The 22,550-nt window shown below is 29.2% G+C and overlaps 2 protein-coding genes across 8 annotated transcripts in view; one reads left to right on the forward strand and one right to left on the reverse strand.

The window, feature by feature from the left end:
* The window catches only part of LOC127279214 (uncharacterized), a 138,271-nt gene that overhangs the window by 30,454 nt on the left and 85,267 nt on the right, over positions 1–22,550 (reverse strand). Inside the window, exon 4 of the mRNA XM_051301446.1 lies at positions 15,376–15,406. Within this exon, the coding sequence (XP_051157403.1) occupies positions 15,376–15,406 (31 nt within the window). The remainder of the gene's footprint in view (positions 1–15,375; positions 15,407–22,550) is intronic.
* The window catches only part of LOC127279194 (regulating synaptic membrane exocytosis protein 1), an 83,554-nt gene that overhangs the window by 13,328 nt on the left and 47,676 nt on the right, over positions 1–22,550 (forward strand). For all 7 annotated transcript variants that reach the window (XR_007842610.1, XR_007842611.1, XR_007842612.1 and 4 more), the window contains exons 2-6: positions 3,240–3,615; positions 8,661–8,775; positions 16,891–16,960; positions 18,798–18,951; positions 20,010–20,264. Coding sequence is in view for 3 of the 7 variants with exons in the window: in XM_051301414.1 (XP_051157371.1) it covers positions 3,580–3,615; positions 8,661–8,775; positions 16,891–16,960; positions 18,798–18,951; positions 20,010–20,264 (630 nt within the window). In the remaining 4 variants the exon portion in view is untranslated. The remainder of the gene's footprint in view (positions 1–3,239; positions 3,616–8,660; positions 8,776–16,890; positions 16,961–18,797; positions 18,952–20,009; positions 20,265–22,550) is intronic.

Consider the following 22,550-nt stretch of genomic DNA (forward strand, 5'->3'; position numbering starts at 1 on the left):
TGAAAATAAAAGTAAAATTATCGTGAATTAGATTTCATGAAATGGTTGTCATAAATTTTAAAGTAAGCAAAATCGTAAAACCTTTAATCGAGTTTACGCATAAACAAGTCTTTCGACATCGCAAACTTTTATCTTCTATTTCATTTGTGATCATAAAAGCGACACTTTTATACTATCTGTAAATTTGCTTGGTTGTTTTCTTTCTTTTTTTTTAATTAAATGTCAATTTAAAAGCACTTTATTGGAAAGAAGTGGTTTATATAAATTTCAACAAAAAAATCTACATTTTTATCTGGCATTATGAGCTCTACAATTCGAGTATATGGTATGCGGTGTGGTAGGCCACAGGGTGCGTTGGGCTTAATTCAATTTCATTCGACCACGCCCTGTTCAATGTAACAAAGCTTTGCAGAGGCATTTGCGTTGATTTTTTAATTTCAATCAATAAATTGGTAATACAAAATTCGAACGCTAAACCTTTAGCAAAATTTATGATCCCATCAAAAAAAACCACTGAAATATTTGCTCATAAAATATAAATATTTTCTTTTTAATTTAAAATGTATAATAAAAATTTTAAATCATAATTTTTTATATTTTAATTGTAAATCATCTATTTTTCAGCTATAAATCATTTTATTTAGAAAATGAGAATAATTAAGAGAGATGTTAATATATCTTAAAAAGAAGTTAATGAAACTTCTCATAAAGCATACTTTTTTTTGTATATTTATCGTACATTGTACGTGAACGGTTTAGTAAGGTATTGAGATTCACACCGGATGCGGAAGCACCGCAACAAGTTGTCCGTAATAAGATTTCTGGGCACTTGCCAAATAGTGTGGGAATTACTTTAAAATAACTTAGGAATTCTGCAAAAAAAAATCTATAAGAACAAAAAACAATAAATCGTATTTTTAAAAATAAATAAATAATGTGATTTAATTAATAATTTTCTCCCTGTATAGAAAAACAATTTTTTAGTACCTAATACTGCAATTTCATTTTTATACTACAGTTTAAATTATTCTTAATTAATAACAATATCATTATAGAAAACTTTGAATAAATAATGGTAAAAAGTTAAGTTTCTCGAAAACTCGTAAGTAAAATTGGACACATTTTAATAAGACAGAGAAGTTTCTTGAGAGTTTATCGCACAACAAAATATTCAGTGTTTTTCAAGTTGCCTGAAAAGCTGTTTTGTTATTTTGCCCTCTTATATATTATTAATCTCCTCTACTTCTGAATGTTTTTCATTTATACTTTATTTAAAAAAAAAAAAAAATGCGCGCCTCAAAGGAAAACAACTAATTCTCTTGTTTCTGTCACACTTGTTTATTTCCGCTACTTTTGTATTCATTATTTCAATATTTAAATTATCCTCTGTAACAATAGAATCACAAGCAAGCAACAAGTAGGAAACAAAGCCAATCATGGAAAATAATCGATTTTAATTCTTATATATGCACTGCCTTGATATGAATTGACTCAATATCTTGCTATTTTATCAATATTTGAAAAATAAATTATTTGAAAACAAGATTTAATTATTAAATACAGAAAGTTGTAAACCTACGCTTTTTAAACAGAAAAAAGTAAGTTTGTATGTACACTTTGAAAAGTCTTGTGGATCGAAAAGACAGAATAAAAGTTTTTTTTTTTTGGTCAGAAAAGCTCGTACAAAGGATAATAGAAAATTCAACCCCAGGTCATTTTTAGCTCGAAAAACGTCCTCTAGAGAAACTAAATGAACCCGCATACCACCCTTGGACATCTTGTAAGTCCTTGTGCTTTCCGAAGGAAAAAAAAGGCGTAAACTTTTGTTCGTTGAGGTGCTGTGAGTTTTGCTGCTTTGCGAAATTAGTAAGTGAAAGGTCCTCCTCCTCCGTCAAGTAATTCGTTTTTGTCATAAAAGCTGAGCGCAACAAGAAAGTAGCATAAAAAAAAGAAGGCTAAAAAATAAATATAGATTCTGCAGAGATAGTGCATAACTAAAATTTTGTTGAATATAAAAATTCTGGTAAATTAAAATTAAGTTAAATTATAATACTTTTAAATAAAAGGTGGAAAAAAAGAAATTTGTTAAAATAAAAATTACCTAAAAATTATGATTTGGACAAAGAAAGTAACTCAAATGCTAATTTAAAAAATGAAAATTCGTCTAAAAAGAAATTTTGTCAAATGAAAGTTCTAGCTGATGATTTTTATGGGTTATTCATGCACCCCAGTTGATTTACACAAATTAACGCGAAATTAAATAATAGAATTTTTAGGTTAGGAATCTTGTTGACGTCACCGATGACCCCATTAAAAAATTCAAGATTTATAAAAAATAATTTATAAAAAACCAACCACTTTGAAATGTTTTCCTGTTCCCTCATATATTTTCCCCAATTATTCATTATCTAGTATGAAACACTTGCTTATAGCCACTAAATCCAATACGACGCACTAATCACATTCACCGAATTTTGAGTAACTTGAAGTTGTTTGTTAATTCATTTTAATGCAAATCTCATAAGATGCAGTAAAAATGAATTCAGTTTTTTTCCGTGTATCAAAATGTGTCTTCCATCAAAAAAATCAATTAAAAATTGCTTTTTAATTTGAAAAAAAGATTAAAGAGTCATTTTAATAATTTTTTTAATTCTTAAAAACTGATTTAGTAAATAAACTAACTGCTGAAGAGGTCCTTGTACCTTTTTAATTAGGGGCTTCTTCACAAATTCAATTTTTAGAGATAATAAAACGTTCCACATATATATCTTGTTAGAAGAGCACTAGTAGCAATTTTTGTGAGCTTAAGTGGAATATGAATACAGGGCAACTGAGCTGCAAATAATAGTCACGCTTTGTAATTTTTGGCGTCAAGCGTAACAAACGAAATAAAAGCGTTTCCTGGTGCACGGTCAGATAGGTCACTTTAAATTCGTACTAACGGGGGCTTTATTATACAACTTGTTTATTTATATGAACACAAACTCTTTTTTACTTTTCTACAATTAAAATCGATCAACACCAACTGACAGAGAGTGAACCAAACATAAAAATGTTTGTTTCACATTAAATGAAATTTCATCTATTTTATTTCCACAACGTATCAATTTATTTTTAAAAAATAGCCTTCAATGTTTTTTTTTTAGTAAAACACAGAAAATGCTTTATCAATATTTAATTTCTGTTATTGATTATAAATCTGTACGATTGCTTTATAATTTGATAAATTTGTGTTTCAGATTAAAGAATAATTGAAGCAGTGTAATTAAACGGAAAAGAAATTGACTGAAAAAGTGGAAAATTGCCTGGAAGAGGGATGCTCTTGTTTCAAATAGGCGAGCCGGGTGGCTCGCATTTTTCACGAATCTATCACAAATGTCAGAGATGTGAGGTGCAATACAGTGGTCCGCGATAAAAGGGACGCGCAGCCATTCTAAAAAAAACCACTGTACTGCCACTTTTTTTTATGAATCTCATTAGGACTGAAGCCGTAGGGCAGGACGAGAGGTGCGAACATTTTTCAACGCAATAACTCGAATTTTCTTCTATTCACACGAGCAACATATAAGATTCGCCAGAATGTTGCCCACCAATGTCATGTCTTTTATGAAGAAGGTAAGTTATTTTAAATTATTTTTAATTTTTTGTACTGCTTCTTTTAAATAAAATTGCCTTCCGTTTCTAAATTAGATAATTTAATAAAGCTGAAAGTCATATTTTTTTTGGTTCCTTGAAAAATGGTGAAATTGCTGTATTGGTAGATGGATACTCTCAGTTGAGAAAATTTTAGAGTAGGTAAGGAAAAGACGTTTCAGTAGTCTCAGTCCCGCCGCACCTGGTATTTTCCACTTGAGAGCACAGCTGTTTCTACTCTAAGCAAATTAGGTGCTTTCAAGAGAAAACTCTTGACTACTATACCAAAAATTTTCAGTGTCACCAATTTTTCAAAATATTTTACATGTCAATTCTTATTTTTCTCTTTTCAAAATTCAAAACTCATAATGTTTCATATTTTTTAACCGCAAAAGAAAAAAAATAAGTAAAGGGTTAAAAGTGCTTAAAAAAAGCGTATAAATATTTCAATGTAAGGAGAATATTGAAAAAAGTTTACTTTTATTTCCGCTACTACTACGAACGTTTCTTCCGTTATACAGGAAATTTTTATTTGCTCTTCGAGAACGAAAAAATAAAAATAAATCTAAACCAATGGTTTTCTTTTTTTTTCAAAATCAATATACATTTTCAAACATTCAAATATCGCTATAAAGCTGAAATGGTAATCGGAAAATATGTATCGATTTTTGTGGTAATACGAGTGCAGAGAAATTCTAAGCATTTCTAGAGATATAGTTATGGATCGTGTTCGTCAAAATCAGTATTTGAGAAGTTTTATGAAAAAAAAAAAAAAAAAAAAAAAAACGCCAATTGCAATGGACGATTCAGACCCTCGCCTTGCCTATATATATGGCTTTGAGCCAGGTCCTGGTATTCCCGAGTAATGTGCCTGCTCTCGTTTCTTTGTGCGGTTTCCTAGATACCGTTCTCCAAAGGCATTTCTATAGAAGAGAGGAGGGTTATTAACTCTATATGTTTCGTCATTGGTGTCTTCCCCTATTTTGTTTTTCGTTTTTTTTCTGCTCAACGAGAAAAACCGATTAAACGTCATAAGAGTGGGTCCATGAAAGGCTCATGAAATTCTAAGTGAAAGGTCGATTGAAATTTTAGTCGACTTGGAGTAGACACTTGAATTTTCAATACGCACTCTCTTTCTCTTATTACCGAAAGATCGCCAGGCAGCAATCTATATCATTTTTTGCTGAGATTATCATGAGTTTTCTTTCACGTTTTCTAAAAAAACGAGATCAGGAGACAAAAGAGTTTTAAAAAATAACAGAATAATAAAAAAAAGATTCTCATTTTTCCTTTCTGGGGCAAATATTAAATGCTCTTGAAAAAGTCAAATGAAAGATAATTCATTGAATGCAGATTGAAAACGATTCAATCAAAAAAAAAAAAGAGTAAGTCTGTTAAGTTTGGAAAACACTTGGATATTTTGTATAAAGTTAAACGGCAATCTGTATCCATATCATTTTGACTTAATGTGAAAGATATTTGAGTGCAAAACACAGTTTATTGAAATACCTCAAGTTCCGTTCCGATTGCGTAACTTTAGTAATTTGATAAATTTCGACATTATATCAACTACAAGTTTCAGTATCTATTCGGATTTTCATATGCCAATTATTGAGTTTCTAAAGTTAGTCAGCAACTTGTCCAAAATGGTTTTAACTTTTGATTTATTGCCTCAGATTTAATGAAAATTTAAAGTAATATAAAAAAAAATTGCAATAAATGAGAATGTAATAAAATAACTGTTTTATTTTTTGATTTGTTTATATTGATTTAATGTTCCGTCAATATTGGTTTCACAGTTTACTCTATAACCCACATATATATATGGAATTCTCTACCCTCAAAATAAGTATATAATAAGAAATATAGTAAATCTACTATTACGTTTATTCTTCTAAAATCTATACGTATAGACTCGGTTTGACTCGATTTCAAGAAAAGATATGGCTTTACTGAGAAATTCTGAATTGTTCGAGAGAAAATTCAACTATTGTTTTATATCTGTTATTAAATTTAAAAACTCTTTCAGTAAAAAGAATATATATGTTTTTCTGCCTTTCAAACTATATGGCTTTTAAAAATTGTCATAATTCACCGAAAGCATTCTTTATTTTAGTAATACGTACCCAGAAATTTTCTTAACAATTGTTAAATATTAGTATTATACTATTATTTGAAATCTATCAAAATTTTCTTAACGTATTTGATGTGCACCTGATCTCCGTATTATGGGAGTAAATCCCCAGATCGCTTTCATTGTTCCCCTCGTGTTCTGCCACCAAACCTATTTGTCAGATTCCACTTTTTTTTGTGGGACATATCTGTCAATCACATTAATCAAAATGCACAAGAGGAAGAAAGAGACCGAACCCCTTAGACAAAATTGGAAAGTCATTTTATGGATTAAATTTATATAATTTAAGTTTCAATTTTTTATTTATATACGTTATAAAATAATTGTTTGAAAAAAAAGAATTAAATATTAAATAAACATTTTTTCACGAATAAATGGATCAATTGAGTTTGTTGATTATGGCGATTTAGAAGAGCTGCGGAGGTGTAGTTGATAAATTTGTTTGTAGAAGATTTTCCAATTAGGCTTATAACATCAAGTGGGTGTCACTCGCCTACACTGAATGGAGAATTACTATAGTTCTAGATTTATTCCTTTGAAAATATCTCCACCTTTTAAGCGTATAACAGAAATTTACTAATAGAATTAATTAATTTCAAGATTTATTTCTTCATGGATCAATTAAATTGCTTTATTCTCCAAATATCATAAATATCACTATGATTTTTAGTAATTATAGCAATTTTTAATTTTTTGAAAAAAAAGTATAAAATCAACTGTGAAAAAGTGAAATTGCAGTTTCTTCGCAACTTGATATTTCTATAGATTATTCTTAACTTATAGAGAGAAAGTTTATTCTCAAAAGAAAAGTTGATAATGTTTTTTTATCAAAAAAAAAAAATAGAGTACTTTTTTCTTAAGACTTACTTTGATGAGGTAAGGAAACTTGAAATTTTCAACTCGTAGTGACTCCAGGGTGCAGAACAGATCTTAGGAGAGATCCATAAGATGACGATGAGAGTATCAGTCACTTAATGGTTTAAAGTTCGTTTTCAACTTTTCAGAAAGAATCTAAGACTGAAATAGAAACGCGTTTCTTTCGGTAAAAGTATAGAATCACAAGTCTGTTCACGATTTTGCTGGAGACGTGATCTTTTAGATTTAAACTCTATCATTCATAGATTGTTTTCAAATTAAATTCTCTTTACTAATTTCAAATCTCTTTTTATAATTTCAATCAACTGAAAATTTTTAAAAGATAAATCATAGTTTTCGATATGTTATGCATGAATGGCATATAACAATCGTATTCAAGTGGACTTTATGAATGAATAAAACGTTGAGCTGCTTGACAACTAAAATTTATGAGTTGTTACATGCATGTAATACGCGGATATATTTCAACACGGTGTTAATCTTAAGATTTATTTTCACAAAATTGACTTTAGATACAACATTATAACATTAAAAATAATTTCTTTTATACTTAAAAATGACAAGAATTGGATGAAATAGAATAATTAAATTAAAAAATCGTTTGATATTTAACTTTTATCAATAAAACGATAAAAATTGAATTTTAAAAAACTATTTCAGTAAGAAAAAGATAGTCAGTAAATTTTATTTTTAGAATTTGACTAGTTTTGAATCGCACAGAGTAATCGAATAAAAATTGACATTTCTGATACGTATATGGCAAATATGGTTTGTGAATAAAAGTGATTTTGATGCTTCCTCAATAAGTTTATTGTTATTTATCAATATCAAACATTTGTGAGGTTTCAAACGATTTTATGGAAAACAGACAATATTCAAACAATCATATATATATATATTGGGTAAAAAATGTATCTCTGTAAAAATAGCATTTGCAGTTAAATGCACTACTGATGGTTCTGTTGACATTTTTATAATCCTAATATCACTTCAGTGACAGAAACGATGTACATATTTTGTCGCACAGATAAAAGTGGTGTATATCTTTTTTTTTTTTGATACATTTCATATGAATAATCATATAAAGTGTCGCGCAATTTTGACAGTGAATTGTCATTAAATATTTCATATATATATATTCAATGGTTGTAATTAAAATTGCCAAATTCCAATGGAGACTGCGGAATCAAGCACTCTAGGCTTCAACATCAAGACTAATTTCGCCGAGTGGTCTAGCGAAGCTGGGATTAAATCGGTCAGGCTATTTCGAATTCCTGGAAACCATCCAGAATCCTGGAGTATTATCCTCCAAGCAAAGAGCGCCCTTCGAGGGAATAATACATTCGCAGAACAACCTGCATTATATGTATATAAAGGGATGAAGCGAAAGAGAATTGGCGGTTGACAATATATATCTACTCCGCGGGTTTATCAAAGTCACCTTATTGTCCAAATGATCTATTTCTTGAAAAATTTTTGTTTATATGAGAATTTTTAATTGAAAAATATTTAATAATTTTATAATACTTAAAAGTTTTAATTTTGATAGAGAAAACAACATGAAAATAGAGGTGAAAATATTGTTGAAAAAAAAGAGAGATATTTTTGACGAAAATAGCAAGCTACAGAGTAGTTTTAAATGAAAGTTCAAGTCCTGATTGCACAAGACCAATGCTTTACCATCAGAGATTGCAGCCTTATAATTACCTATTGTTCGTTTTTTATTTACTTGACTTTCTCGTACCTTTCAGTTTCCACTCTAATAGAAAATCAATGGGCAGCTGATTCCTTTTAACAGCTGTAATATATGTAGTTAATATCTTTTTTTTTAAATATACTTAGCTACTTTAACTTGCAATTATTGTTAACTATAATCTAAAAATGAGCTATATAATAGCAATCTCATTTTTATTTATACAATTGTTTGATAAATTACTACTTTGCAGCAAAAATATAATTCTTTTTAATCTTATCTTTAAGGTAATTTTTCTTTAAAAAAAAATTTTTTTTGGTACAGATGGTGGCGAACCAACCGGAAGCTGGCACGGGATCCGTAACACCGGAAGAGAGCGGAACAACATTTAGCAAGTTGAGGCAGTTGGGCAGTGGGTTAATAACGGCAACGGGAAATGGTAAGTAACATCCCCAGAAACATTATACAATGCTAGTCTCAATTATGTTTCAATAAAAATTTTTCCATTGAAAATTTGAAAATATTTTAAAACATTACAGAAAAATTGAAGTATATCTTAAAAAAAACAATTTCAATGATTTTAAAACAATTGAGAAATGAATATTAAAATAGAGCGGTCTTTTCAGTAATTGAAGCATCAGAATCAAAATATGAAGTCATGAATATTTACGAGGTGAGAACAATGCAATTCTCTTATTCCGTTATGTCTTGTTAAAGGATTAAGAAGATTAAGTGGGCTCAGAAAGTCGACATTGTCTCCCTTCGTTCGCTTATTTCAACAATGTCACAAACATATCCATTATTCTGTAGACATCTTGTTTCTCTCTAACAATCCAGAAGATATCCCTTATAAAATAGACCATATATATAATATTTCATTTTAGCTTCACCAATATAAAAATCCATTCATTACAATTCGAAATTTTTTTATTTTTAACCAAAATCAAGACATAAAAGGTAAATCTTTCAAATGCAGTAGAGTTTTAAGTTGGGAATATATAGGTCACAGTTATATGGTTCAAGAGATTGAGGTCATTGGAAAATATTGATAATGAAAACCTATCAAAAATCCCCATGATACTTTCCTATAGATGAACTGCAGTCTCGATTAGCGACTTCTTCTCTCGAGCCATTGGCAATTTTGCATCATTAAAGTCTTGCATTAGAAAGTAGGTAAATAGAAAATTTAGGAATCCAGATTAACCCCAAGGGATCTATAATGTGGTAGTAATACATAAACGAAGTAGGGTAGATCGCATTATCGTTTCCTCCCCTATTATAGGTTGTTTATAAATTGAGAAAAATCCAACTAAACACTATTATAGTGTAAAACGAAAATTTCCTAAATGGCTCAACAAAAGATATTTGGACATTTACAAATGATTTTAACAAAAAGTCACCAGAGAAACTATTAAATTTTATAAAAAGCATTTTATGATTCAGGCAAAATATGACGAAATTTTCATAGAAGAAATTCTAAATTTTAGACAAAAAATACGGTTTTAGGAAAAATTAATTGTTTTATTTTATAATTCCTTTTCTTTTATATAGATTTTTTCTTAAAAAGAATTTGTATTTTTGTTAAAATTAAAGGGTATTAAACATTAAATATACAATAATCGTATACCTCCCATATACTACTTTAGTTGCTCTCCTGATTTAACAACAGTTTATCGGATTCGAATTTAATTTCAACTTGGATCGACTCTTTAAAGTTTATTTGTTAAATCTTCTCTTTTCTTCCGCGATGCTTTTCAAACTTTTTGCACAATGTATCTTGTCTGAATTCCCCTTTTTAACTCTCAAAAATTCTCAATACTTAGTTATTTAATTGCTTTCTTTTTTATTTTATAATAATAAAAGATATTGTATTTTGAAAAGACTTAAAAAAAAAATCTCTGACAAACTTGATTTATTGCATTAATTTTTGTTTGATAAAAATAATTTAAAAACATTTTTTAAAAAATTTCAGATGAAACATTCAGTTTATGATTTTCATTTATTTTGTTACAAGAAAATATTTTCCTAAAAACTTTTTACTTTTAATAGTTTGAATTTCATTGAAATGTAAAGATTGATATGAGAAGAAAAAAATTTCATTAGATATCCACAGTTCATTGTAGTCACGCAACGAATGATCGAGTCGAGTTTTATAAAGGGTAATAGGGAGCTCTCTTCGTATTTGCATAACGTATTCAATGAAGATAAATGGAATTCTGGATGAACAAAACTGCTCCGTGTGCTCAATATAAATATTTACTTGACCATATATTTTCCTGAAACTAAATAAAAATTTATTTATGCTTAAATGCAATTTGAGGTAAAACAAAAAACAAAAAATTCATCTATTTTTAATGCATAAAAATAATACAGTATGTTCCTCTAAAAAAAATGTATCAATTCAAATATTATATTCATCAGATGAATTGGCGATTATTTACCCCTAGAATCGTGGCTCGAAAACTGATTAACGTAATATCGTTGGATTAATCTCTAATCTTTGTTAAATACACGCTGAGCAGTGTGATTGGTATAAATGGGCAGATATTATGTGTATTTGTGTGTCAGAGGAAAATTCATGTACGGATAATCTCACAGATTAATTTCCGCTGTCAGACTTGGACCTATATTGATGCTGCGTAATGAATTGGAAAATTGAGAAAATCTGCTTCTTTCTTATCGAGAGTTGTTCCAAACTATCTTTCGTTTCGTAAGACGAAGAAGGTATTTTTATTAAATTTTATGAAAATTTTATTGTTGAACAAAAATTTATATTCTCAACAATGAATCTATATCTGATAAATGTAAAAATAATTTTCTTAAACGAAAATTGTGCTTTTCAGATAGAATTAAAAATTCGCATAAAGAAATAAATAATAAATTCGCAAATATTTAATAAGCTTCTCTTTGTATATTTTAAAAGTTAAAATATAAGAGAATCGAGTAAATTTCAATGTTCTGATCGTTGACACATGCCCTTAAGCTAGATAAGTGATAGTGTGTAAATTTTCTTTTACGAGTAATATGAAACTGGATTTTTTTTTTCTTTCCGTTCTTTTATTACACTAGTTTACTCATCTTGTGGAAAGGATCTCATGTACAAGCCGCGCACAGCCCGGAGATATTTCAGTATATATATATATATAAAGTCTGAGAATTCGTCGAATAGTGTTCCGCGTTTTTCCGATAGGAAGCCAATAGATTTTCAGTCGTGGCAACACTTGCTATTGGGAGAAAACTTTTCAGACATCACTATACGGCAGTGTGGATACCCAGGCAAAATTGGATTTTCTACGACGACTAAAGTATGTTTTCCGTTGTGATTCACAATGATATCTCTTCGAGTCTATTTCAGATTTTCTCTAACCAGAATTTAGGTGTGACTACAATATGCTGTGGAAAATAATACTCATTTTTACACTATTTGAATTTTTGACTTTTCAGATTCGACAAACTTGACTAGCATTTACAGAAAAAAAAATTCAACTCAAAATGATCTGGTTTTACTCATTTTGAGTTTTTAGTGAAAATGAAATTAAATAATAGAATTTTTAGGTTAGAAATCTTGTTGACGTTGATGACGTCACTGACGCCCCCATTAAAAAATTCGAGATTAATTAAAAATAATTTTTAAATACAAACCACTTTGAAATGTTTGGGTCAATAACGTAACTTTTTCCGGATTCCACTTTTCACATTCCATATTCCGGTTTCCACATTCCATATTCCGATTTCCACATTTCGGGTACCATTTTTTATATTCCGTATTCCGGATTCCACTCCAGAAATTCGGGATACTATACTCCACATTCCGCATTCCAGATTTTACTTTCAGAATGTGGGATATGGAATCCGGAATATGGGATTCAGAATGTGGAATCCGGACTATGAAAAGTGGAATTCGGAATGTAGGATCCGGAATTCGGAATTTTGAAAGTGGACTTCGGAATGTGGAATTCGAAATCCGGAATATGAAAAGTGGAATCCGAAATATGAAAAGTGGAATCCGGAATACAGAATGTGGAATCCCGAATACGGAAATTTGAAAGTGGGATCCGGAATGTGGAATATGAAATACAGAATTTTGAAAGTCGGATCCGGAATGTATAAAACAGAATTTGGAAAGTGGAATTTGGAATACGAAATTTTGGAAGTGGGATCCGGTATGTGGAATACGGAATGTGGGGGACCCGGAAAAAGTTACGTAATTCACTCCCTGTTCCCTCATACATTTTCCCCAATTATTCATTATCTAGTATGAAACACTTGCTTTTAGCCACTAAATCCAATACGACGCACTAATCACATTCACCGAATTTTGAGTAACATGAAGTTGTTTGTTAACTCATTTTGATGCAGATCTCATGAGATGCAGTAAAAATGAATTCAGTTTTTTTCCCTGTTCACAATAGTGTTTTGAAAAAAATGTCGAAATTGACATTCATATCGCATCTGAAGTAAATGCAAAAGCAGAGAACCTAACTGATGCATGTAACTATTGATGCATTCATCAAGTAAATTTGGTTGCAATTCAGTCAAGTGATATTCTGAAGGCTATGTGCGTTCAGCACTGGCAGATGAGATAGTTGTTGAGTTTCTGAGCAATCCTCATCCAACTTAGTGCTAGATTATTACGGGAGCTATAAATATACTCAGGGTCTGACCACACCGAGTTCTAACTACTGAATACAACGCGCGCGTGGTCTTTCGTTATACACGTTTTGCATTTGCTAAGTATGAAATTAACATTTACACTCAAGTCAAACCTAATAACTAACCGACATTAAATTTAATTGACTTATATTAAAAGTAGCAAAATACTCCAAAAAAGAAAAGAATAAACTTTGTCTTTTGAGATGTAAATTAAGGCTTTATATAATTTTAAACAATTATCTCAAGAGTAACTTAACTCTCAATTAATGCAGATGGAAAATTTAAATGATATGGATTAAAATTTCAAATGCTTGACTTAATATATCCGGCACTCCATTTGATACTCGTCGCTGACAATGAATCTCTCGTTGATGCAAAAAGACTTAATTTAGAGATCTTTCCTAGACTTTTAATAACAAAAAGACTATTATTCCTTTTCTAAATGATGTTTCATTAATTCTAGTTTTTTGAAAACGTTTTTTTAATATGTTATGTTAAAATGTATTATTTGTTGTTTTCTTTCACGAAAAAAAATTGCAAACATTTTCGTACCGCACAAGTTTAGTGTAAAGAAAACTCATTACAAAAACTCGTTTCCAAGATCCTTGAAGGTAAAATTAGTTGTACTTTCTTTAAATAAGTCTTAATATATATTACATTAAGCTTTAAATGTTTTTAGCAAATATTTGATTAAATATTTCTTGATGTTATTAAAGTTTCACAAATCTTTTTAGTTTAACACATAAAGGATAAATCCTAAGACCATAGGCCCGCAAGAAATGTATACCATTGGGAAGCTCGTCCTTGTTCCCGCAAGCTCGTCAAGCTGTCGAAGGAGACAGATCTTCCTTGAAAGAAGAAACAAGATAAACTTCTCTTTTGCGTTTACTCTTTGCTTCAAAGTTTAACTTATCTCACTGTGTTCAAGTCTACAACGCAATTTAATAAGATAAATAAGCTCCTTTGAGGAATGTGGATTTAGAATTTCTGTACAAGAAACAAGGTGAAAACGTGATTATATATCTCCGTAATCCGGAAATTATTAGTTTCATTTCACGAGTTTTTCTAGTTTATAATAATAATAATAATAATAATAATAATAATAATAAAAAAAAATAATAATAATAATTTTTTAGACACTTTGGTTACAGTTGATTCACTTTTATAGAAATTCAAGTAAACGAAATTAAATTACTGTTTGATTTTCTCGTTATCAAATCACATATGTGACAATTATTGTTTTTCGATGTAAAAGCTGACAGGTGTTTCAACAGAAATAAATTGCAATGGTGATTGCAACGCGAAAGTATTCCACATTGGGGCGACCTGTTTTACATTTACATTCGCATTGCACTATGTTAATTCAATAAAAGTACTGTGTCAAATCATTTTTACTATACAATTTAAAGATTCTTGGTGACTTAATTGAAAATGGAAAAAAAACTAGTTTTTGGTTGAATTCTTCATTATTATCAATTTATGAAATTTAAAAAATTATATTTTTTTCCCCAACGTTTGTAATGGCAGTCAATAGAGATAAATATCGAGTTCTTTGTGTCGGAAGCATAAATGAATGTCATCTATTTGAATCAACTCTTTATGCTTAAATAATACTAGTGATAGAAATGGAATTTCTCTCCAAGTTTGGATCCATTTTAGTTGTTTTGCAAGTTTCCTCTTCTTCAATAAGAAGAGAGATATATGCACAACTGCACATAGAATATGACGATCGAATGTGTTGGAGAAACGTGCAAAGACTCCTTTCATCTGCGCTAAGATTATTATCGAATTCTATAAATGAGGGATTGCGTATTTCTTCGTAATGGAATTGCTTTCATTTTTTTTTTTTTTTTTTTTTAAGATTTAACAATCTCATTTCAACAGAAAAAGGTTTTCTTTATATGAGAGCGTTAATTTTACGAATCTTCTAGAATTATAGCAGCAAAGTTTTTTAAACTGTAAAAAAGCTGTTCTACTTTTAAAATTATATCTTGCCAAGGGACACATAAAATTCCTCTCATAAACATTTATTTACTATATATATATATATAAATAGAGGTGTGAATAATAAATAAAATTTTTTTCCAAAAATGAAAATACATGAGAGGTGTGTTTTGATTAAACCCAGAAGGAGCAATTCCAGGAATATGCACCACCATGCTCTGACCCACTTTTACAATCCGGACAATTAAAGGAAGCTCAAGTCCTGAAATTTAAATCAGGAAAAATTTTCCCCTATTCTCCATACAAATTTTAATAAACTTCTATATTCTGCAAAAATAAGTTGTGTGTTCTAAATAGGTGTCTCAAGACAAAAAAAACTGATCTCTACGAGATTATAAAAAATTCTAAGAGTTAATAAAAATAAGTATACATATCCACTTACTTTATGTACTTGGGTTGCATTGCTTGGACTTCTGAAACAGAAACAAAAAGATTAATTTTTAATGTTATAAAATTAGTAGAGAGATTAAATTAAAAAATAAATTAAATTTATTTTGTACATACTTTTTTCTATTTTACCAAAAGGATGAACGTTATTGATTCAAAAATACAAATATGTTATAAACTCTTTAGCATATGTTTTTCAATAATTTATTTTTATTTCGCAAAAATGTTGATTATTTTCTATTGAAAAAAAATCTTTTTCAGTGAATGTTGCTTCATTTAAATATAAAAATGAAATTAAAAAATCTGTTCAGCTTTTTTAATTGGAACTATAAATTAACAAGCTGAAGATTTTTCTTTTTTTTTTTTAAATTTATTCTCAAAACAAAGTTTCACTTTAGAAAAGAAGATTCATTTTTCACTGATTAAAAAAAAAGATGTTGTAATTGTCTGCCATGAGTTGTGAATTGCGAGAATCCGAGAAGATCTAGAGAAGAAGAGTAAGAAGTCGATTTGTTATCAAAGAACCTGCACAATCTAAAAGTGCAGCGTACTTTACATAATCTCTTGCTTTGAAATTTAGGTCACCATTTTGACCTTAAATCTTTTTCAGTTTTTGAGCTCGAGAATTAACTTGATTCTTTCTGAATGTAAAATGACTCGATTCACCATGAAAGTGTAAAATTACATTTTAAAATGAAAAAGAGAGAGAGAAAGAGAGAGAGAGAGAGGTAAATGTATAAACGGAAAGTATAAATAAGTTTTTTTACAATGCTGGAAAAAACGACAAAGCTTAGTTTAAAAGTATTTTAATAATTCTATAACATTTATATATAATATGCTTTTGAATCAATAATTTTATTCCCTTTGGTATGAAATGATTCAATAGATATATTTTTTTCAGAAAGTATGAATTATATAAATATAAAATGTTTCTGACATTTTAGCTTTTCTTTCTTATATAAACTACAGTTATTTATAGTTTAACTATTGATTATAAATGTAATGGATTGAAAGGACTAGATTTTAAATATATATATATATATTTTTTACTAATATTAATAAAATTTTGTGTCATTCTTGAGAATAATATTTCTTGAATAATAAATGAAAATAATTCGTATGTTTATTGGTTTATATGAACGTTTGATATATTAAACCTTGTATATTTTGAATTGAAAAGAAAATTGCAAGTAATCGAAGCATTGTGGCGTAATATTGGAAAAGAATAGAATCCCTTTGAAATATTATTATCTTTCCTGCCTTGGTCTTCATTGAAAACCCAGTTTCCGAGTGGACATTGACGTACACAAGTTATAGAACTAGAGGAATACAGTTCATCACTTGATTGAAGATTTAAAAGGAGGAATTACAGAAATCGATCAACTTTTACTATATTAAGTCTTCGATTCTCAGTGAAAGAGAATTGAAATATAATAACGGTTTTGGAAGTGCATATACTCCTTTTATTGTTTCTTGCACATGAATACTAACAAGAGATATCTGATTTCAGTGACGAAATTGTCTCCGGCCAAGGTTACTCCGGTCGAGGACATTCAGCCGAAAGAGGAAACTCCAGAATTGTAAGTTTTTCATGTTGATGAGATAATAGAATTTTTCATAAATATTCCTATATTTATTATACATAAATCTTGAATTTAGAATACATAGTTTTTATAGTGGTACGGGTTTTTTTTTGTCAATTTTTTCAATTAATCTGAATTACTTAAAAAAAAAATTGGGGATGAACTATTTTAATATGTATATTAAATAATTTTATTACAAGGTTCATTTTGAGTTCGAGATTAATTTTAAATTATCGTGTACAAATAAATATTTGCTTACAAAAATATTATATTAGTCCTGAAGAAATCTTTAATTCTTAATGTTGATTTACACAAATTAACGAAATTAAATAATAGAAGTTAGGAATTTTGTTGACGTCACTGGCGTCTTCATTAAAAAAATTAAAAATAATTTACAAATTCAACCACCTTGAAATGTTTCCCTGTTCCCTCATATATTTTACCCAATTATTCATTATCTAGTATGAAACACTTGCTTTTATATAGCCACTAAATCCAATACGACGCACTAATCACATTCAACGAATTTCTTCTTCATTTATTTTTTTCTCTTTAAATATTTTATATAATTTACAAGATTCTGAGATAGTTGTTGAGTTTCTGAGCAAACCTTATTTTTCATAAATATTCCTATATTTATTATACATAAATCTTGAATTTAGAATACATAGTTTTTATAGTGGTACGGGTTTTTTTTTGTCAAGTTTTTCAATTAATCTGAATTACTTAAAAAAAAATTGGGGATGAACTATTTTAATATGTATATTAAATAATTTTATTACAAGGTTCATTTTGAGTTCGAGATTAATTTTAAATTATCATGTACAAATAAATAATTGCTTACAAAAATATTATATGAGTCCTGAAGAAATCTTTAATTCTTAATGTTGATTTACACAAATTAACGAAATTAAATAATAGAAGTTAGGAATTTTGTTGACGTCACTGACGTCTTCATTAAAAAAATTAAAAATAATTTACAAATTCAACCACCTTGAAATTTTTCCCTGTTCCCTCATATATTTTCCCCAATTATTCATTATCTAGTATGAAACACTTGCTTTTATATAGCCACTATATCCAATACGACGCACTAATCACATTCAACGAATTTCTTCTTCATTCATTTTTTTCTCTTTAAATATTTTATATAATTTACAAGATTCTGAGATAGTTGTTGAGTTTCTGAGCAAACCTTATTTTTCATAAATATTTCTATATTTATTATATATAAATCTTAAATTTATAGTTTTTATAGTGATACGGGATTTTTCTTGATTGTCAAGTTTTTCAATTACTTTGAAGGGAGTAACTTGAAAAAATTGGGGGTGAACTATTTTAATATGTATATTGAATAATGTTATTACAAGACACGTTCGACGTGCTTTTTGCCTTGGTCGGAATTTTTGCTTGGCCTTAAGAGGCATATATATATATAGGTACCCCACACGACGCATAAATAATGCATGAGTGTGAAGAGAGACTCACAAAGAGGGGAATGATGGAAGGTGACGCGCCACACCGTCCGTTATTTATGCACCTGAAAGGCAATGCCTATTAGCATAGGCTTCCTATTTTCGTCAGGAAACTTCACATTACACGTCTACCTTTTCCAAAGAAACGTTTAATTTTCATCTCCTTCAAAGGCCCTTCTTTCGAACAAAATATCACATCCACCTTTATTGGAAAATACTTTTCTTCTGACCCAGTTAATTATTTTCACACCTTTTTCAATTTTATTTACTTTTACTTACATTCATCCAACTTTTTACCATTTTGAAAAATATTCTTTTTCAATTAAATTAACTTTTTTGTCGATTGTAAATGTTTATAGGAAACCGGAAAAACCACCGAATAGTGCCGGAGCATGCAGAATATGTCGCAAATCTTTCAAACCAGATGACTTTTTTAGAACATGCCACGAGTGTCAAAATAAAGTTTGTGAAGATTGTGCGTCATATTCCAACACTACGGATTCTGAAGATCAGGTAAATATTACAACTATAAAAAAATTAATTTAAAATTGGATTAAATAGAAACTTGTAAATGCTTCTCTAAACATTTCAATAATTTTTCATTATATGCGCGTACTATTTTAACTTTTCTTCACTTTCATACAAAAGTGCTACTTTCCATTTTTAAAAGAAGAATTCTCAGTCAGTTTATTCCGCACTTGTTATTGGATCTTTACATCAGAAACGTAAATTCAAAAGAAAAACCTTTTTCTCTTGCAAAAGTAGAAATGAGGAAAGCATAAGAGATGCAGTCAACATGAAAAAGCCCAGAAAGAAAAGTATAATTGTAATCGGAAAAATCTTGCCTTTCAAAAAAAAAAAAAAAATGAAAATGTGCCAACACCACAATGTCAAATAGTCAAAGAAAGAATTATTATTCTAGAAACATATTTTATTTCTTCCTTTTTTAAAAATAATTCCAAAGCATTTAAAGATGATCCAAAAAAATCGAGATTAAAAAATATTAAATTTTCAAAAAAAAAACTTGGCTTGAAACACCTGCGGCCATCTCATATACACAGCCCCCCCCCCCCTATTTTCTTCTTCCTTTTTCCAACCTACTTTTCTTTTATGTACATATGCAGATGTAAAAGAGTACGCTATTTCTAAAAGCTTTTGAAATCGTTATGAATTAAATGTATATATATATATATTTCTTTTCTTTTTTCTAAAAACGAGAGGAATATTCTCAAAATTAGGAAAACTGTTTTCAAACTATACGCCATAGATTTCTATAATATTTCTCTGTAGTTTTCTAGGAAAATATTCATTTTCACGTATCAGATTTTATGTTAGAAATTTACGTATAAAGTGGAAAGTCAATTTCGAAAGAGCAGTTAATCGTTGATCTTGAATGAATAACGTTTTAAATTTTTTCTTTGCACAAGTTGCAAAAGAACTAAAATTTGAAAACAAATTAAAATTAACAAGAACGAAGAAGCATATTATTGAGAAATTGTAATTGTAACTAAATATGTAATTTGAATTACGACTTAATAATGAGTTAATCAAGATTATATATACGTTTTTAGACAGTATGGCGATGCAGTGTTTGTCGAAGAAAACTAGCTTCGAGAGGACAGCCCATCGTCCCTCAGGAATCGACAGACTCACTTCTCGAAGTGCCTGTACTTGAATCACTTCCACGAAGGCATAGTGATGCGAGACTGGGTTCGCAAACCATAAGCCAACTTGGAGCACTTGGTGCTGGACTTGCCCCACCTCGAAGTCCAGAGCTTAGAAGGCACTCTGATGTATCACCGGCTAGTTTGAAAGAGCTTGAAAAGGTAGGAAAAGTCATCTGTCATTATTTATCGGAAACACCAAGAAACATTTATATTCGGTTAGTAACAAAATAATAGTCAATGTAGGGGCTACATCAGTATACCAGAAGGGGCGTATGAATATTCCTTAAAAGTCATTAACTAGAATTTTCATTTGTATGAATTTCATCCCAGATAGCACGTAAGCTTGCAGCAATTTTGCGGCAAGCTAGCCGCGCAATATTTCCAACCTTGCACGGCAAACTTGTCGCAAGCTTACTGCAAGCTTCAAATGTCCCACCTGACCGAAAGCTTGCATGGTAAACCTACCGAAAAATTGCAGTGTTAGGTTACTGCAAGATTACACGGTAAGCTTGTAGCAAGGTTGGTGCAAGGTTGGCAAATAACCTTGCTTTGAACCTAAAAAAAGACGAAACATTAAAAAAAATAAGGTTTAAAGCAAGGTTATTTGGCAACCTTGCACCAACCTTGCTACAAGCTTACTGTGCAAGCTTACTTAGCAATCTAGCGATAATCTTATTGTGCAACCTTTCAGTAACCTTACACTGCAATCTTGCAGTAATCTTACACTGCAATCTTTCGGTAAGCTTACCGTGCAAGCTTGAGTCAGGTGGGACATTTGAAGCTTGCCGCAAGATTGCTGTAAGCTTACGTGCTACCTGGGATTGGACAATATTTCACTTTAGACAGATTTTCATTTGACAGAAATTACAAATGGCAAAACAAACAAAGATTTCGGCGCTAATTTTAAAATAGACCATTCAGAAATTATTAAGAAAATTGTGATTGGTTCATTTTAAAATTAGCGTCGAAATCTTTGTTTGTTCGGACATTTGTAATTTCTATCGAATGAAAATTCACTGTTTTAGGAATTCTATCAAATAATAATTCGCGTTAATAAAAAATCTGACACATGGAGATTCGATATTTTAAAAATTCTAACATTAAACAATTCGAATCACTAAAATTCTGTTGAATGAGAATTTGGATAAATTAAAATTGGTTTAAATTGTAATTCTATAAAATAAAAAGTTGGATAACAAAAAATTTGTTAAAATAAAAATTATGTCAAATAAAAATTACCTAAAAGTTATGTTAAATAAAATTTCGTTTACAAAAGAAAGTAACTCAAATGCTAATTCGAAAAATGACAATTCATCTAAGAAAAAATTCTATCAAATAAAATTCACAAAAATGAAAATTCTAGCTAATTGATTTTTATATATTCATGCGCCCCAACCAGAATTACTATTTCTCTCAAAAACTATCTTGCTGATAAATATAAGAATTTTTATTCGTTTTTTGGGTTTCTATTAAAATTAAATAATAAGCAAAAACAAAATCAAGTATACCTTTAAGAAGATTTGAAATCGCTTTTAAAATTTTAATTGTTTTCAATGTGAATATACACCCAGAAAAAAGTAATCTCTCATTAAAATAATCCTCTTTTGGTTAACATGGTATAAATAAGTAAAATTGAGAGAAGATTATTTTTGTCTAGGTGTAATAAATTCAAAAGACCTACAATGAAAAAACGAAATTTAATAAAATTATAAATTTCTATATTATTGTAAATATTAAAATAATTATAAAGATAACGCTTTCAGTATATCTATAGTGTAAATAACGCTTACAATTAAATTTGGAAAAAGTATTCTATTGAATCAACAAGATTTTTGACAAAATAAATTTTATTGATTCAAATATAAATCCGAATCCTCAAATCAATAATTTCCTTGTTAGAAGTATTTTTGATTCAATGGCAAATAACATTCAAAAGAATGTTTTTTTTTTCTAAAGATCAAAAATGGGGTTTCAAAACAAACGAGACAATTATTAAAAAGTAAAACGATATACATATATATGGTCAGTTTCAATTTTGTTTCATTTTATATCTATTTTAAATGCCTCATTTTTGTTCGGTAGAAATTGATGATATCTGTACAGCACGATTGAATATAGCAAAAGCAATGTTTTCACACAAATACCGTGAAAAAGGCAGAGTTTAATTTTCTATATATCTTGAAAGTGGACTTATTGATATTTTAACACGGCTTTTCACTCGATCTGCTTTCGTATTGAAAGGCATTGTTTGGTTGAATGTCACACAGGAACACCGAATGGAAATTAAAGGCAGGCATGTAAACGCACCAATTGCTTCAGCTTTAGAACTTGAGTGTAAGCTTCTGCATAAATGCTTACATATAAATCTAATTTTCATTCCCATGAAATTATTTGCAAATGAAATCGTCTGGTTTTGTTTCATATATACATGTCGAGCATTTCATG

Source organism: Leptopilina boulardi, unplaced genomic scaffold (genome assembly GCF_019393585.1).
Source record: "Leptopilina boulardi isolate dan_hultmark-lab unplaced genomic scaffold, ZJU_Lbou_2.1 LbouV2_214, whole genome shotgun sequence".
NCBI classification, from domain to species: domain Eukaryota; kingdom Metazoa; phylum Arthropoda; class Insecta; order Hymenoptera; family Figitidae; genus Leptopilina; species Leptopilina boulardi.